Source organism: Ambystoma mexicanum, chromosome 11 (assembly GCF_040938575.1).
Source record: "Ambystoma mexicanum isolate Mex_15411 chromosome 11, UKY_AmexF1_1, whole genome shotgun sequence".
Classification (NCBI taxonomy): domain Eukaryota; kingdom Metazoa; phylum Chordata; class Amphibia; order Caudata; family Ambystomatidae; genus Ambystoma; species Ambystoma mexicanum.
The window spans coordinates 1,441,919,980-1,441,939,855 of NC_090934.1; the positions used below are offsets into that span (position 1 = coordinate 1,441,919,980).

Here is a 19,876-nt window from a genome sequence, read left to right on the forward strand (position 1 = left end):
CTTTCGCTGCAGGCTTCCTTTCTCTCGCCTTTGCATGATCACGGTTTACCAGTAGTTCCACTCACACTGTGGATCTGCCCTTCCTTACATACGGGCAATCAGCCCACACCTTTCTTCCCTGATTATTTTTCTTTCAAGAGTTGTTATATGCATGGTGTTTCCTAGGAGAATCTCTTGATTGCTGTGTTTAAAATTGCGGGGTTTGGCGAAGTGTCTTAATTTCACTTCTGTTGGAGTATCCTCGTATATTAGTTTCCCATTATTTCAGTTCCTTAGTTAGCACTGGTTTAAAAAGTGGCTGGCATTTTGCTCTCACTCATGTGTTGTCACTGCGCTGCCTGTGTTCCTCTCACTCAGGTGTTGTCACTGCGCTGCCTGTGCTCCTCTCACTCACGTGTTGTCACTGCGCTGCCTGTGCTCCTCTCACTCACGTGTTGTCACTGCGCTGCCTGTGTTCCTCTCACTCACGTGTTGTCACTGCGCTGCCTGTGCTCTTCTCACTCACGTGTTGTCACTGCGCTGCCTGTGTTCCTCACACTCACGTGTTGTCACTGCGCTGCCTGCGCTCCTCTCACTCACGTGTTGTCACTGCGCTGCCTGCGCTCCTCCCACTCACGTGTTGTCACTGCGCTGCCTGCGCTCCTCTCACTCACGTGTTGTCACTGCGCTGCCTGCGTTCCTCTCACTCACGTGTTGTCACTGCGCTGCCTGCGCTCCTCTCACTCACGTGTTGTCACTGCGCTGCCTGCGCTCCTCTCACTCACGTGTTGTCACTGCGCTGCCTGCGCTCCTCTCACTCACGTGTTGTCACTGCGCTGCCTGTGTTCCTCTCACGTGTTGTCAATGCGCTGCCTGTGTTCCTCTCACTCACGTGTTGCCACTGCGCTGCCTGTGTTCCAGTATTTTTTTAATGTTCTTTACTTTTCTTAATTATTCACGTTTAGCCCTTTCCTATTATGTTGTGTTTTCTGCAGAGCAGGTGATGCATTGCCCTGAATCTCCCTTTTCGTACCTTTCTCTGCCATTCTCCCCATGCTGTTACTTTAAGAAAAAAATAAAAGTAATTCTATCTTAAGACTCATGATTTCTCATCATTTTAGTCCTCGTTTCCTTCCTTTCCAGTCACTGATGATTCCTGCTGCATGATCTGCAAGGCTGTCCCCCTGAAATCCCCAAGCGACCTCCCTGAGAAACTCTGCATTTCCAGAGGCCTATGACCCACCAGAAGTAATGAAGTGTGCAGACCTGAACTCCACTGATGCAATAAGGAAAGAACCAGAAGACAGGCCTTCACTGTCGATGCCCCACGAATCTGAAACCTCATCCCCATCAACATCAAACTTGTCCCCTTGCTTCATCAGTTCACAAAGGAGCTCAAGACCCTCCTTTTTCAAGGAATGGCTACTCCCTAACTCCTAACACACCCTCCACTCCTCACCCTACCTGAGACCGGCCGATCTGATCCCCACTGTTTGCTTCCTTGGTTGCTAGTAAATCCCTTGCTGACAAATGACCCACCCTACCCCCTCCCCTGTCGTTAGATCCCCACGCCCCATGTTTCTCTGCTTCCCTCACCATGTTGTTCCCCCTATGATTGTAAAGCGCTCCATTTCTTCTAGAAGCTCGGTCCGCGCTCAATAAATACCTTAATCATAGTTTTAAAATGGCTGCTTTCGCCAAGTGCATGCCAGGCATGCGGTGCTTATTGTCAGCTGCTCATTGATAGGTCTGAACTCTGGCTCTTGAGTGCATCTTGTGTCCTGGTCCAGCTTTGCCACTCTAGTGCCCACCTTTTTTGTCTCAATCAGAGCTCGCTGATCTTGGTTTGTTTTGTTAGTCCCTTGAAAATGCCACCAGCCATACCAGGCGGGCTTAGGAACATTCACATGTCTTCAAGGGCACTCCAGGCTCTCCCAGTGATATATGGGCAGGAGGGGGCGCGGGTGCACTCTGTCTTTAGGGTGTCATAATAGATGAGGGGTGACACGTCTTACCTAAATAGGGGTCATGAAAAGAGCATCCTACAGCACAGACAACAATGGCCCTGTGGATTAACAACCCTGTCCGCCCCCTTCCCCCTCCACAGCCCGCTTCCCTGTTATTTAACTGAAAGCTCAAATGGAGCAACAGTTACTGTTTATTTTTCTAAAAACTGTCTTTTTTTTATCTGGAGACAAGAACTTTCAAATAAAATTGAAATGTTAGTCACACCCTCCAGTGCGTGGCACCGTTTTTCTTCTGTGTCTCTCTCTTTCTAAAACACGAAGCTCAGATTGAGAGTGTTTGAGTGTCAGGCAAGGGGTACAGTGAGGTGGGCAGGACTGTCGAATTCCAGCTCACAGCAAAGAGCTCTCTGAATATAAATTAACAATTAAAAGGAACAGTGGCTGCAGTAGTTCAGCCCTATAAGATGCTACTTCTTTTGCGCGCATAGTGTAGAATGCAAATTTCCCCACAGCCTGGCAACGGAGCACATTAATATGTAATGCTTGTGTGTCCCCTTTGAAGACCAAGATCAATCACTTATCATTGCAGAAATTCCTTCGTGCTGTAATTTTAATAATTAGAGAGAATTTTTATTTTCCCCTGATTACAAAATGTGTATTTTTAACATCTCAGTGCATGTTGATATCGTGCATATCTTCGACCAATTGGCAAATAATAGGCTTTTCATGGGGAAAAGCCATTACATTCAAAAGTCATTGTTGTTAAAATAGTCAATTGATTACTGAATTTGGACAAACAACATTTACTGGTATAGTCTACCAGCATAAACAGCAGACACTTGGACTAAGCCATAAAGATTCCATGTAATAATGTCCCTGCAAAAAAAGTCTCCTGACAGAAAAGTCGCAGTTTTTTGCAGAGCCATTATTACATTTGTATTTTTTTTACAAGGGGGTCAGGGGTCATCCCCACAACCCGTCCCCATACATAATGCCACCATATATAATGTTGCCAATGGCTTTTCCTGGCGACATTACGTATGGGGACATTACGTATGGGGACAACATTATGTATGGGGACATTACGTATGGGGACATTATGTATGGGGACATTACGTATGGGGACATTGTGTATGGGGTCATTATGTATGGGGACATTATGTATGGGGACATTATGCATGGGGACATTATGCATGGGGACATTATGTATGAGGACATTATGTATGGGGACATTATGTATGGGGACATTACGTATGGGGACATTATGTATGGGGACATTACGTATGGGGACATTGTGTATGGGGTCATTATGTATGGGGACATTATGCATGGGGACATTATGTATGGGGACATTATGTATGGGGAAATTACGTATGGGGACATTACGTATGGGGACATTATGTATGGGGGACATTATTACCTGATACCGCCATAAAGTGGGTCCGCAAATGTAATTGTCAGATCCAGAATCTGGATAATTAACATTGGGTGATTTTTCTGCATAGCATTTTCTTGAAATTGATTATGGCTCAATGTTAGTAATATGGTGATCATAGTGCATAATGCTGGGACATTCTGTTTTGACTAGTGTCACAAGAACACTACCAGCCCTAGGTCACCAAGAAAGTGAGCTGAGACACTTCATCTGCAAGATGCCGAAACCTAGAAACTCTTGCAAATAAATATCTGCCAGGTGGGCAAGTTCACTGTGTTTTGCTCAGTTATGCCCTGTTGTTTCAGAGTTGTTTCAGAGTTCTGAGTTGGAGAGCCGCACAAGGCTTTGCAACCAGGTCACTGCTGCAGTACACACAAGGTGAGGCAATGGCATCATTGTATATGTAAATAAATAAATGCAACTGTTGTTTCCAACCCAATACAAATTAATCTTCTGGATGGAATCTAGACTCTGTTTCTTATGAGGATTCTGCGCAAAGTGAATGGACATTTGAAGTTGGACAGGTCCATTCAGAGCACAGTGGGATAAATATGGGCTTCAGTGTTATGGAGATAGTGGTGTATAGAACAATTCCAGTGTTCTACTGCAGCATATGGTTATTGCCGTGTGGACACCATTTACACCCATGTTCTGTGGGACATGCGTTCAAGGCCGGACAGGAAGGAAAACCTTCATGCTCTTGGGATATGTCATGCAGCAAGGTGGGACTCCAATCAGATCTTCATATTGGTAATGCTCCTCCATGCACCTCTCCAGTGTTCCGACATCTTAAGAAAGTGGAATTAGACCTATTTCCCAAAGGCATTTGGATTGGCAAATGTACCGAATGGAACTTTGATTTTTAGTGAAATAATAGACGATGTGTGTGGGTACCCTTTGCCTCTCAGTCAATCCAATTTGTGCATGAAATTGTTGGCCAAGCACCTCGCTGCAGTTATTTCCCAGATGTTTCTTCAGGAAAGGTAGGTGCCTTTAGCGCAGTGGTGGTTCCTTTTGGTAGTGACATAATATTTACCAACTGATGGAGAATTGGAGATGGTGGCTGCCATTTTGCTGTTAAGTAGAAGGGTAATGAAAGTGTGTTAGATGCAGTGTGTAAATGTAAGTGACAAGTAGGTGAGATTTAGCTGAGAAGCAGTAGAGATGCAGTGGAGTTCTACTTTAAATGTACTGAAGATGATCTACAGGTGTAACATATGTGTGTACTGGTTTGGTCCCAGCTCAGCAGCTTGACACATTACTTGGTCGTTAGCCGTTAATGACCTCCCTGTGCCTTTTAACTGCTTAGCAATATTCCTAAGTGTGACTAATTGAATTGACAACTATGACCATAATTGTGCTGTCCAGTCATTTGGTCGACAGACAAATGGTCGACAGACAAATGGTCGACGCAATTTGGTCGAAAGACAAATGGTCGAATTTTGTATTTTATTTATATATATATTTTTCAGGTTTTCGTTTAGGAAAAAAAAGGTTTTTTAGCAAAAAAAGGGAGTTGGGTGTCATGTCTTCAACTGCTTCCTTCTACTGTCCCCGAAGAATCTTTAAGATGTTAAAGTGTAAACGTGATTCACAAAGATTCGTTCAAGGACATCTCCAGATCGGTTGCATGTTTAGGCTTTACGAGCCAGGTATTAATGTAGCAGGTGCACTTTTGAGATGCTCATTTGCCTCTTCTGATTTTCTCCAGAAATCAGGACATATGTGTGCACTAGAGTGCACCCCTAAGCAGAAAAAGAGAATTGGGGATACTCATTAGAGTATTTCATTCTGGGAGGAAGTCAATGTGATATTCCTTTCTGGCCTAACAAGGGAGTGCACCAAAAATCAAATACATCCTGGAAATAAAAACCACAATGTTGAATAAACAAAATATAGTCTTCTACTCAGGACAAAAGGACAGCTCTGAGAAGAAGAACCAGTTATAGTCGCCTACCTGTCAATCTGCTTGGAGTGCATGCCGTGCTTTTCAATTAGTTAGTTGATTGTGTGTGGCTACTTAAAGGTGCCTTGTGGATATTCTGCAATATATGACCCCTCAGTAAAGCTGTTCCCATAGTTTCTAAAACGAAATGGTAACAACGAATTGTGACGGATGCCAATAGCTCAAAGCCATATAAAAAACCCTGACAATATTAGCACCCGGGGCAGAGGGGAACAGCCAATCAGATGCGTGGCTCATGGGCTGGAACCGCCAATCTCAGCCTGTGTTCCTTAGAACTTGGAAGCTGCTTCCCCCACTTCAGTGCACCATCTTCCCCAACCCTCCTTTATCTTTTTTTTTGTAAGGTTCCCTGCACCACTTCTCCTCACTTCTTTCCATTGGTGGCCACTCTGCTATCTCTGTCGCGTTTCTGCTGCCTCTCCGTGCCCGCCATGGAAATGGAAGAGGGGCTCTATACCAAATCCATGGTGGCCATCTTACCACAGTATTTTCATACATTGATTGGGACACTGCGCGCGTAACTTCAGGCCCCCGGGGCATTACCATTGGCGGCAATGGCACGCCGGCTTGGTGTTTATTGCCACAGTAAAGATTTGTTCCAGGTACAAAGATGATGAAGTGCACACATGTATTATATTCCTTTATAGACACTGCAGATGTCATAGCACCATAGCTGGCCACAACCTTTTTGGATGCTGTGAAATGTTCAGTAGGTTCTGCTGGGATCTCCTCTTGTAAACTATGCATGGGGTGCATATCCTGCACAGTTTCATTTTGCGGGACGGTAATCCGAACATGAACCCAGAAACGAATTATGGGTTGCGAAAGATGGCCAATACTCAACATTTAGTAGGGTACACAGAAGGGGGCCTATTGTTTCCTCTAACAAAACGGCAGGGTCTTCTTTGAACAATACTGGTCAGAAGTGAGCGTTTACTTCATGATCATGATGAGGTGACCACCTTGGGGGCCAGAAATAGATAGAGATAATAAGTGTAGTCCTTATTGAGCCCAAAAGTCTCACTGCATACCTAGGCTGGGACAACGATAGCAAAAGTGCAAATGACATAACTCGACCGATCACCTGAAGCGCAAATGAATGAGTGCCACACGAGTGGTGATACATAGAATCTGGCATGATGACACCCATGTCTAAGCATGTGAGTGCTTGAAAACAAAATAGACTGACCACTGGGAACAAGGGACAAAAGCTCTTCCTGGCCTGGATCTGACATATAAGATGTCTCAGAATGTTGAGAATGCTGAGTGATGCTAATAAATGGTAATGGCCAGCGGCTGATGAGTCAGACTTCAGAGGTAGAGGGCAGGAAAAGGCTGGGAAGGATCCGAGCGAATTAACCAAATGGAAATGCCAGTGTTGTGGTTCTGTCATTCCACTGCAGAAGTACTGAAGCACTAACCAGTCTAAACAGAACTTTGGGAACTGTATACTGGGTGTTGTGGTTCTACCCGTCTGTAACCATAGTGTAGGAAGCACTGACCATCATAAAGCTCACTGAGTAACTACATGCTGGGTGTTGTAGTTCTAGTATTTTGCAACCAAAGCACACGCAGAGCAGACCATTCTAAAGAGAACCTACAAATCAATTTCCAGAGTTGTGGTTTAATCACTCAGTGAGAGTTACAGAGAAGGCACATAGAGAACTAAGAGAATTGCGTTCTTTGTGTTGTGGTTCTGACACTCCATGATGGGGTGACCAGGACAGTCCGGGAAATCACCCTCCGTCCCGGGGTCCCGGGAGTTTTTCATTTTCCAAAACCTGTCAGGGGATTGGAAGGCTGGCTGGCTACGGTCCTGGTTTTTGCCAGGACCCGATTTGAAATGAGGCCCAATGTCTTCATGTAATGCTATTACACTACTTCTATTTATTTTTATATTTTTTTACTACTAGATATAATTATTATATTATGTTTCAAATACCCAAAATAGATTGACCAGAATCAGGTAATTTCCCTGCAATTAAGTATTGTAATTGTTTACTATTACATGAAATTCAAACAATTTGTATAATGCTACCTGTTTTTATTTGAAAGTTGATAAATTGATAAGTACTACAAATGAATGCTCCACAAATAATCACATTATACTTCTGTATCAGTGTTATTGTCCCATGTCATGATGTTATTTTTAAGTGTCATAAAATAAAATATGTATCAAAAGAGGTCAACACAAATAGTCTAATTTACTTAATCAGTAATGCCACATTTGATGTAATTATTGATTCTATTGCTGTTGTCATGTATGATGTAATTAGTGATGTCCCCAGTGATGTCATCTATGATGTCATCATTGTGGTCATATGCTGTGCAACAAGGTCTGCATAGTTATGGTGGACTTGCTCGAAATGCGATTGCTGAATTTCAGGGGTTTTGTTGCATTAAATCTGATCACATTAACTCTCTCTTAAGCAAGGTTTTTTTCACTGAATATACATGTATGTATGGAGCTAGGGATTTGAACCACGCAAACCTAACTGGCAAGCAATGGGGCTCTGTACATGGTAGTTTTAAGGTGTGAACCCATGTTAGCAAGCTAGTATTGATCTTGCGTAGAGCTTCAGAGAATAAGCCTAGTGTTAGTGGATTTGGGATCTGTACTTTCCACCTTAAATGTCTGTGATGTACACAGTAAACCAGCACATCTCTTGTAGATATGAATGACCGTAATGGAATTAATGTATGTTAATTAATCTCTAAGAACATGCTTTCCTTTTAGTTCTCAAGGCACTACAATGTTTTCGGAGTGTTGTTAATGACAAGATTTTTTACTTTGATTCCATAACATTAAGAGCTATTTAGAAAACTGTTTCAGAATCCTTGAATCATAGCACTGTAAAACAGGATATTGCACAAACAAAATGCACCAGCTGCAGATGACAGGTAGGAGAGGAGAATGGAATCGGAAGGGCGAGGGAAGAGGAGGTGGCCAGAGGAGATGGATTGATAACCTGAAGAAATTGGTTAAAATAAAATCGAGGAGTATAGGCAAGCAAAGAAAGAGAAAAGAGGAAAGAGGGAATGAGACAAAGGATTTAGAGAGATTGGGATGTATGCTCCTTAAACAAATCTAAACTTAAAACGATGTTGGCAAACATAGCAAGACAACTAATTTAAAAATAATAAGTTACATTTCTCCATAATGATAGAACTGAGTGGAAATTACAACAAATGTAATTATATTTAAAGTAACCATGTCAGTGCACCTTTAATACAGTAGTGGTTACCTGATCTTTAAAGACAGAGTCTGGTTGTGCCGCCACTTCAATGAGGCACTTTTTATGTTGTACTTCATACTTTCATTGCTTCGTTCCACTGTAGCTGGTGATGACGATTCATTGATGACTAGTTCAGTCCTAGGAGGAGAAATAACACAAATAATCTATTGGCATCCGACTCAGATTATATCTCTTGTTGCTTTGCTTTTCCACACTTACTACAAAAAGCATCTATGGCAGGTGCTTGTTTTTCTCCTTTGTTGTACTACAATAGGCAATCCACTTTCACATAAATATCTCTTACCACGAGCAAAAATAAATGCAATCGACTTAAAAGAAAATAGAGAAGGAGCCTTTCATGAATGTGTGACATAATAAAAGCAATGTGCAACATTTTATTGTGATTGATTGTTGGGTCTGCCATTGTTAAAAACTTCAAATGCATCACATCAATGCATCTGTTGATTGAAATCTCATAGCGAAAAGATAACCACAAAAACCCTTCTCAAGGATGGTCCTGACGCCTGAATACTAGGAGACATTCACATGTGCTTTCTAGCCCACAGACTCAGTCTGAACAAAATGATCCCATAAAAGAGCAGGAATTGATTTTGGACTTCTCATTTATATCAGAAGTTCGCCCCCTAAGCATATCGCTGGAGGGTTTATTGGGGGGGCGCAGCGGTCCGTATGTCTGTTTTCAGTCTTGAATCATGAACCTGCTTCACAAGAGAACATACTGATCTTGGGAATGTAGATTCCTTGTTGGCCTTTATTTGTCTATTCAAAAGGGAATCAGGGCCAGCTTAAAGCTGAACAGTGAAGATAACTCGCCATCATAAATGATTCACTTATGGTAGGGCATTCAATGTGTATGTATGTTGACTTTGCTTTACCTTAGTACCTTAAGTGTAGCAATGCCTAGGACAACAGCAACCGATCTTGCAGTCCACTAAGGTCTGTGACAGAGGCCTCTTAAGTTCTGATTGATGTAGATGAGATAGACCCACATAACTGTCGATCAACATTTACAAAAGTGTGGGAGCCCCTCTACTGAGAATGAACATGCCTCAAATAACTTTTTCTATTGTTTATATCCAGAGGGTCTACAACTACGTTTTAGTTCACTGTACCCGTCACTAAGGAGAAGCCATTCTCCTCTGTATAATAGAACCATCCGCGACCCATAGATGTTGGTGCTGCACTGCCCTTGTGGGTGGGAGCAACCCGATATGCAATTGAATATTTATCCTTTGTGAAGGATACAGTGACCTAAAACATGTAGACCCTCCTGAGTAGGATCAAGGAAGGGAAAGATAGGTCAAAGATAGGGTGCTATACTGGTTTGAGAAGCTTTAAAAGAGGCAAGAACATCCAAAATAATGTGATTGAAGGATTTGCACAAAACATTTTGGGTCTAAATTAAACATCTAGGAAGTCAGGGTGCAATAGAAATTGATCAGACTTCGCTGTAAATTAGTCCATAAATTATAGATGAGAAGCAGGATGAAGAAACATCAGAATATTTAATAGACATGTTCAAGGAGGACGGACAGGGCATATCGTTGAAGCGACAATCGTGTGATTTGTATTGGGAGGTGTTGGGAGGGATACATTATAGTTCAAAATGAGGGTGGAGACCTTGGAGCCAGATAGTGCCGAGGGGAGTTAGTGAAATGTGAACCCAAAGGGTCCTTTAGGAGGAGGTCTCAGTATCTGTGATGGATGGGATGCAGATCTTACTCATACATCAATAATCAGACCGACTCAGGAAGTTGGCAAACATGAACTGTTTTAATAACAAGTCTTTAAAACAGGGAGTACAACGTACATCAATGGACGCCGCACAGCTTGCTCAACGAGTTCTCGAAAACATTTAATAAAAAACACAACTTTATACTAAAAATACTTCATAAGTGACATCATACTACGTGGCAAGATAAGAAAACCTCCTAGGGGATATGATAGGCTTAATAGAAACATCTACAAATACTTTCTATGGGGTGTAGGGTCGTGATTGGGTCTCTAAAGTCAGGTGGTCAACTAAGCCCACCCTACATGCAAGTCATCTTCCGTTTTAGACTAATACACAATGTTCTATTGGCTTCTCAAACTATAGGGCTCTTTACTATATGGCCCTCTACAATTGGTTGGCATGCTTGTACTCTTCTGGAATATTCCACTTGCTAGTAGCATGCAAGCTGGAACCCCTGGTGCTGGGGGGGTTGGCCTGGTCATGCCTCCCCACCCAATTAGCCCAACATCCATCATCACTCCTGCAGTCTGCCATTCAATTAATTGACTTTGAACTCGGCCTTGCAGAGGCTCACTGTGCCTGAGAATAAAATGGAGTGAAGGTATGGCCTTATCTTCTGGTCTCCGTGTAGCTCGTCCCAATGTCTATTTTCATCTGACCATGTGACTAGAGACCACGTTTTGAGCTCCTTTGTTACTTTTAATACTATTAAATGAAGAACCCTTGGCACTTCTAGTGTTTTTCAATTACACCTCAAACAGGAGCTCAGCTCACTTCTCACGTTATTGTATCTTCTTGAGTAGATAACCAGGCTCTCTGCAGCCCCGACACATGACACTGGGCAAGGCAAGCCTTCACAAATCTTCCATCACCATCAGCTATTCTATTCTGTTGCGCCACACTTCCAGTCATTTCATTCACGGGGTCCAAGTTTACTCAAATGCATCGTGGAACATCCAGATTCTATACATTCATATATATATATATATATATACATTGGCTGATCGTGCAAAAAAATTCAAAGATGTACAATTGTGCATAAAAATCACAGTCTTTGGCGCAGTATGATTGGTTAATCTCATTCAATGTCTGACTCGAACTGTAGAGTGTATGGCAATACACCCACATTTTACCAATCATCCACAACCCTAACATATTAACTTCATATTCTTGCAAGCACTGCGGATCTCTGTTCTTTCCTTGACCCCTCTCCGTCCTATATATATATACATTGGCGCATTGCCTGCAGTCTATTCACTACATAGTGTGCGGGAGCGAGGGGCCATCAGGCCCCTCACGTCCTTTACTTCTCAGTACAAAACTCGGACCAAGTGCCTCCAGTGATGGGTTCGCCACTCGCCCATATGCGATGTCGACTTTGGTCAACATTCGCGTAGATGGGACCACTGTGCAGGACACAGGGCATCTATTTTTGTACCCCCTTTCGACTCCATCTTGGTGACTAGGCTTCACTGCGATAGCACAAAAATGCTTCTCTTCCCTTTCTCGCAACGGCCAGACGCAGAGGGCACATGGCCCCCACCATCGTTCCCACTCTGACTGGAAAACTCCGCGGCTCCATTCTCACGCTGAAGCCGGAGGTGCTTGAAACAAATAATAAATGTAACGCATCACTCTTCCTCTGAGATCACTGTCCTGCATGTGAACAAGCATGAGCTAAGCACATAGCTCGTCCATCTCCACAAACGTGTCCTTGCCCCCGCGCCCTCGCCAGTGGAAACTTACTGCCAGTGTGACCCTGTGCCCCTGCAAGGTATTCCTTTCATGTGCCAGATCACTGATCAAGCCATGATGCCCACCCAATAGATCCCCAACTAACATTAAACCCCTGCTGCAGTATATTGTTGTCTACCACTAACAAATGCCACATACCAGAGATTCTTATGAACGCAGACCCTAACTTCAACCAGTGTTATTATGATGGTCAAGACCCTTAACCTAAAGCTTTTATAATACAATGAAATTGATAGTATAGATATACGTGTGACTTTTATACAGATATGATGAATTATTCAAATACTACACATTATTGTTATTTAGTGCATGTATTTTGAGAATATATTATGTTAGCTTAGATAGTGACCACCCTGCTTCACAGCGACCTGACCTTCACCCATTCGGAGCACAGATGCCTGACGTCCACCCTCCCACCAACCAAGCAGCCAACCCGGAGGAAGAGATGCCACCCACACCTTGGGAACCATATGGACTGTCCAATCCGGGACCAACTTAGTATCTTATATTAGTTGCGTCATTTATCCTATAAAATGTATTGTAACATAAATTTTGAGCAGAGCGCTCTCAGAGGCAACATAGATCTTTGAATGCCATTTACTTATATAAACCTTGCCTTGAACTCTCGCATTCTGCTCTCTTTGCCTCATTCCCATCAGGAGTGTCAGTTTTATTCATTTGCATGAGAAAGACGAGGAGGGCACAGACATTTGGTGACCCCCTGCGACGTGATTTGGAAAGGTGCCTCGAGGCCCGCACCGTGCGGCGAGATCCGAGACGCCCCCCAGCAAAACCATTGCCTCTGCGGCCGACCAGCCTGTGCGCACTACGAGAAAGGGTCAAGGGTTCCCAGTTGACGAATACCCAACTGAAAAAGCTGCTCGTTGAGATGGGCCACAGCTTGGTTGGGGTGCGGGCCTGCCTGGGGTCTGACCGTGAACTGTGACCCTCGGATTACCTGACTGAACACTTGAGTGCCGGTTGCGAAGGTTCCTAAGGAAAGGTAAGGGGGAACAGGTGATAGTGGGTTAAAGCCAAGAGTAGGGACTGTGTGAGTGATGCTGAGGCTTTTCTGATCTGTCCTTTATATGGCCATTAGGTTTTTGTGAGAAGTAAGAAGAAGAAGAGAAGAAGTATCCTAGCCCGAACGGGGTAGAAGCGGCACCGCGTAGCATTGTCTCATCCAGTGCAGATAAATAAGAGGAGATAAAGAGAAAATAGTAGGAGTCTCGTATATTGAGTAGACTCGGAGTAGTTATTTAGAATATTCTTTTTCTGTGTAAGCAAGCATTCTTGGGAAAGAGTAAGAGGGTGTAAGAGGTGGGGAGTGAATGAGAAGAGCAGGGAAAATGGGGAAGGGTAAAAAGTGTTCCGTAACGGGAACAAGGGGGAGATAAAAGCGCCAGGTAGTGCATATGCATGTTATGTGTTATATGTCTTTTTCTTTTTGTCCATCATTGTTGCGTATGTCAAAATGTCGTAAGTGATTTGTTGGTAAGGGGTTATATATGCGAAAGTGAACTGTTTAACTTGGAAATGCAATGATTACAAAGGTAACGTTGAATATTGATGCCAATAACTGCCAATAATTGAGAAACGCTTAACATATTGTTGATGTATACAAGGGGAAGGGTCGTTGAAAGGTGCAACTAAAAGAAGGCTCAGGTGCAAGTGCACACACACAAGCAAAGGGAGAAACACCATCATGGGGGAATAACACCATTAGCTCAAATTTGCCAAAACCTCCCACTATATAGTGAAAGGATTCAAAAATACCACGATCAATGGGTGATAGAGATAAAAGGGGACAGCGTGACACCAATCTGGCCAGAGGGAGGGTCATTTGACAAAAGGGTGTTAGATCTAGTAACCACACACTTGTTGCCAAAATATAAAGGAAAACAGTTGCAGAACAGAAGAGAAGTATTGGATCTCTGACGAATGTTTGAGGAAGTTACCCCTACAGCAGAGGTAGATACAGAAAAAACAGTTGAGAAACAGAAAACACAGGGAGAGGCAAGTGGAACACCAAAGGGTAAAAGCACAACGACCACCTTTGAGAACGATACAACCAAAATATACCCCTTAATGACAAGACCGGCAGTAGGATGCAGCGAGCCTCTGTATATACCAGCGTGCCCCACCCCCACTCCCTCAAATGGAGCAGTAGTCACGGCGCCACCACCACACAACAAAGGAGGCCTTTATCGCCCGACAAGTGCACCGCCTGTAAATTTAGCGCGATTAACCGGAGATCTGGACCGCTAGTTAGCCCATGCACAAATGGAAATAACACGGCTAAGAGCACTGTGTGACAGGAGCCAAATGCTACCAGGGGGAGGGGGAAGTGCCACCTTTGTTCGTAGCAGATCTCACACCCTCGCTGAGTGCAACAGGGGAGTTAGCCCCAGCGACCCCAGGGCCAGCGCATTCGGTATTGTCTCAGGGAGTACCCACATCACAAGGGTGAGAAAAAGAATGGCGATCGCGAGAGTTCCTGTTCCATCTGAACGATAAACCAGTGAGAATCATACGCCCAGCCACCCCAGAAAGTCAGTGAGAGGAAGGACAGGAGGAGAATGGCGAGCAAGAAGAAGAAGAAGAGGAGGTGTGGAGTGATCTAGACGAATACGAGGAAGGAGTGGCAGCTGTAGGATCCCCACTGCCACATCATTTCGATCACATGGATCCACGATCACCCCCACGATGGCAGGGTAGATTAACGGAGTGAGTAGGGAATATGCTGGTAAGTAGGGTGAAGAGAGGTGCAGTAAGTAAAACAGGAAAGAAGCATAAGTTACAGATGCCGTTAATACATAAAGGAGCAGGTAGGCCACACTATATCCCGTGGGCCCAGATGGATAAAAACAACTTGTTGAAACTCCTCCCCCCACTTGCGGGAGGGGCAGGGAAATGGATACATGAGTTCGAGAAGAACACGGCAGGAGTACCGTTAGCGATAGGCGATGTAAAAGGTTTGCTAGTGTCTGCCGTCGGTGATCAAGCAGACCTGCCGCGATGGATCGCCCTTTAACAATGTTCGAGCACAAGTATGGGACGCATTGTGGCGCACATTTCCAGATATTCCAGATTTATATTTGGTAATGCAATGTACAATGGAGGAGAACGAGGATCCTACACAATTCATATTGCGGGTGCAAGACTTATGGAGAAGCCAAACTGGCACGGCGTGGAACCAATCCACCGCTTTGTTCTATTTTATAATCAAGAAAGGGCTCCCGAAGGAGGTACAGAAGGCCTTGGACAAGATAGCTGGGATAGAAGCCAAGGTTTGGCCTGAAATTCAGGGTATAATTGTGCACCACTGCAGGGGGATCAAAGAGAGAGAAAAGGAGATAGCACAGAAAAGGCTGGCAGACGAAGCAAAACTGGTACAGAATACATTAGTGAAGGTCGCCGCCATAAACGCCAACGTAGCAACAGATAGGGAGAACGAGGGAGATGAAAGTGCAGGAAACAGACCAGTGGGAATAGCAGCGCTGTGGGCAGCAGGAGAACAAGGATCGTGGAAGCGAGAGGAGCCACACAGAGGACCACAGTGGCAAGAAAGGCCGGCAAGAGGAAGAGGTGGGTACCATGGCCAGAGAGGAGGGTTTGGAGGAATGGGGAATAGAGGATTCGGTGGCTAAGGGATGAGAGGAGGACAGCAAGGGTCATGTTGGAACTGTGGGAGATGGGGACACTATTCAAGGGATTGCATAATGCGGCCCTCAGGGTATTTCCAAGGGCAACCACCCATGGACAATGAACAGGTGTGGGGATGCCCACACCCAGGTAGCCCCCATGGATTACCAATGGGAGGGGGAAGACCACAAGACCAATTTTATAACAAACCCCAAATGCAGCAAAGACAACCCCCCTCCCAACCACATCACAGTGCATCACAGCCCATGACAAGACAAAACATTATAGGGAACGCCAGCAGCAACAATTTCGCAACAACTGCACATGATGAACCTGCATCGTTCCGCCACGCGACAGTAGTTGGAGATAATGTTTTCTCAGTGCCCGGAAAAGAAAGGTACGCAGACTAGGATAGCCCACAGCGAGCACTTGCGTGTCCAGCCCTATCCACCACCCTACGTGCTGAAGAGGAACCACTAGTGGGGGCGGAGATAGGAAATAAGCAGTTTATTTTTATGGTAGACTCAGGAGCGGAAAAATCATGTCTTATGGAAGGGCGGTTTCCGCTCTCAGGCAGGAATTTGGAAACGCAGGGGTTCTCTGGGGCTATTTTACAAGTTCCTTACACCAAAGATCTTGATTTAACGGTGGGGGGAAAAACAGTGCACGCACCCTTACTGTATCACAAAGACGCGCCAATCAACTTGCTGGGTAGAGATTTGCTAAGTGAATTGAACATGACCATTTCGTTTACCGAGCGGGGAATATTGTGTTCCACCCCAGGAGTATGCCCAGTGAGAGGAATGTTAATGATCAGTACGATGATGAATGAAGTTGTGGTGCGAGGGATACCTATTGATATAGACATGTTTATCTATGGCATCAAAGTGTTAGCCCGAGTAGTACCCAAGATAACAAGAAAAGAATGGAGGACACCATCAGACTTAATATTCCGCCCAATTGTGAATATGGATGTCGTGCCAGGCACGATAATGTCCATAGACATCGAGGCAGTTCAGGTATCGAGCAAACATATTGTGGTCATAAGCCTGGACACGCATGGTTGCGAGTGGAGAACTGTGCTATGCATAGATCCAAACATAATGTTAAGAGACCTAACTGATGAAGAATTATTCACTGACAACGAAGATGATGGAGAGATAATAATAGAAATAAGTATACCATGTGACATCATGATCCAGTACAGAGTGGTACACAACCCACTTATGGCTAGTGTTAATGCCCCACCAACAATATTTGAGGAAGACATGGCAAAAGTAGCATCAGAAATTTGGACCACAGGCCCCCATGATGTAGGGTTATTACATGAAGTAACACCAATAAAGATAAAACTCAAACCAGGTGCCATACCACCAAGAGTGAAACAGTACCCTATATCCAGAGAAGCAGAGGAAGGAATTAGAGAGACAATCAATGCACTCCTGAACCAAGGTATCATAGTACCATCAAACTCCCTGTGTAACACAGCCATCTTCCCTATCAAAAAAGCAAAAGGAGGGGTGTGGAGGATGATCCAAGATCTCCGCCCACTAAATGACATCATTTAAAAAGAGTTTCCGTTAGTGCCTAACCCGGCATCAATACTGTGCAGCATACCCAAAGAGTCTACATGGTTTATTGTGGTTGACTTGAAGAATGCCTTCTTCTCCATACCACTTGATCCAGGATCATAGTACCTCACATCATTCACACTGGGAAATAACAGATATGAACATCGCAGACTCCTACAGGGATATTGCGAAAGCCCAAGTATATTCAACAGAGTATTGCATGAAGACATTGGAAATAAAGACTTAGAGAGCACCATTATACAATACTAGACAATTTACTCGTCTGTAGAAAAACAGAAGAAAAGTGTTAAACTGTTAAATGTGTTAGCCACCAAAGCATATAAGGTCGATAAAGGGAAGCTACAGTATTGCCTTGCCGAAGTTGTATACCTCAGACAGTTGATATCGAAAGATGGAAAATGAATACTCCCTGATAGGGCAGCTGCTATACGTAACATAATAATACCAAAGACAGTGAAGGACATGCAAACATTTCTTGGAATATGTAACTATTGCCAAGCATGGATCATTGATTATGCAGCATACACACGCCCATTATTGCAAGCATTAAAAGAAGCACAAAAAAGTAGAGCCCCAAAAAATGGACACATGACATGATGGGCCAGTACTTCAGACTAAATGATCTTATCGCAGATGCCCCAGTCCTCGCGAACCCAGATTATGAGAGGGAATTATTCTTGTTCTCGCACTGCAATGGAACACTGATGACGGCAGTCCTGACACAAAAAACATCATTAGGCCACAAACCATTGGCCTATTACAGCGGAGCACTAGACGCAGTGATGCAAGATCACTTCGCGTGCGAACAGGCCCTCGCAGCCGCGGCCTTCGCCATTGAAAAGAGTGCCACAATTGTAATGGGATGTTCAGTAACATTGTATGCAGAGCATTCATTATTTGCAATTCTTGAGCAGTCGAAATCAACCCTGATAACACAGATAGCAACCGCATATGAGATAATTATTTCAAGTCCCAACGTGCATGTGGTCAGGTGTAAAACAGTAAACCCAGCAACATTCATCACAGAGCCGTGTACAATGGAGGACATGCAGGAACATGATTGTGCCACTTATGAGGGGGAGGGTGATGATATTCCCAAAGTGAGTGAAAACGCCCTGAAGGAAGGAGAAATATATTTCATAGATGGTTCAGCATCAATCAACCCAGAAACAGGAGAGAAGCATGTAGGGATGGCAGTAGTACGAATGGAGGAAGATAGCTATGAAACAATCGTCCAAAAGCGTCTCCCGTCCCATTACTCTGCACAAGCGGCTGAACTAACCACATTAATTGAAGCATTACGTACAGCCAAAGGATGCACAGTGACTATAAACTCAGATTAAGCATATGCAACTACCACTGTCCATTCAGGACTATCGCGTTGGCGTAGAAGAGGGTTCAGACGAGCAGATGGCTCACCCGTACAGCATGCCGTACTCTTGAATGAATTAATAGAGGCATTAGCAGAGCCATCTGTAATGGCAGTGGTGAAATGCCAGGCCCATACCAACAACACAGATGCGGTCTTATTGGGAAATGCGGAAGCCGACGCAGCAGTGAAGATGGCCTCATATTTCAATGTGACACCAGCAACTGAATGCATTGTAAAAGCAGCCACTGCAGGGCCACTAGAAGAAGCCTATAGTACTACGCCCATAGCAGAGCTAATAGAGCTACAGAGGAGAGCACCACCGGAGGAGCAAGAATTGTGGAGCAAGCGGGGGTGCAAACAATCGGCCACAGAACTCATTTGGAGACAGGAGACAACGGGGAAGGTAGTGATGCCGGTAAAATTACTAGAGCTAGCATTCCAACAGCTGCACTTTCCAGCCCATGTAGCGAAACAACACATCGCCACAGACATCCAGGAACATTGGTTTGTCCCCAACCTACAGGAACATTTGTCAAAATTTATCATAGATTGTACCACATGTCAAACATACAATTCAGGGATGACATTGAGGACATTGCGAGGTACTTTGCCACGACCAGCAGGGCCATTCAGGGAACTCCATATAGACTATGCCGACATGGGAGAGAGATGTAACGGGGCAAGGTATCTAATTGTGGTAGTATGTCCTTTTTCAAGGTGGGTGGAGGCAGGTCCATGTCCCCACCCAGACGCCAAGTGCGCGGCAAAGTTTCTAGTACGAGAAGTGTTTTCCCGGTGGGGAATATGTGATGTGATACGGTCAGACAATGGCACACACTTTGTGAATTACCTCTTCAAGGAAGTGATGTCACTCTTGGGGGTGAAGCACAAACTGTGTTCCATTTATCATCCGATGCCTAATGGAGTGGTGGAAAAGATCAACAGCCTGCTCAAGAGTAAGTTATCGAAATTGTGTAATACATTGAAGAAAAACTGGTTGTATTGCTTACCTCTAGCGCTGTTCCAACTCCCAACGCAACCATGTGAGGACCACCATTTGAGCCCCCATGAAATTGTGACTGGGATGCGAATACACACACCACTCTCCGCGATTAGGAGATCATCAGATGCACACAGGGCTGCCACAGTGCTGGGGAAGAATTCAAGGAATAT

General features: G+C 44.3%; 1 protein-coding gene across 1 annotated transcript in view; it reads right to left on the reverse strand.

Annotated features, from left to right (window-relative positions):
- The window catches only part of ST8SIA2 (ST8 alpha-N-acetyl-neuraminide alpha-2,8-sialyltransferase 2), a 430,955-nt gene that overhangs the window by 157,857 nt on the left and 253,222 nt on the right, over positions 1–19,876 (reverse strand). Inside the window, exon 3 of the mRNA XM_069625076.1 lies at positions 8,593–8,721. Within this exon, the coding sequence (XP_069481177.1) occupies positions 8,593–8,721 (129 nt within the window). The remainder of the gene's footprint in view (positions 1–8,592; positions 8,722–19,876) is intronic.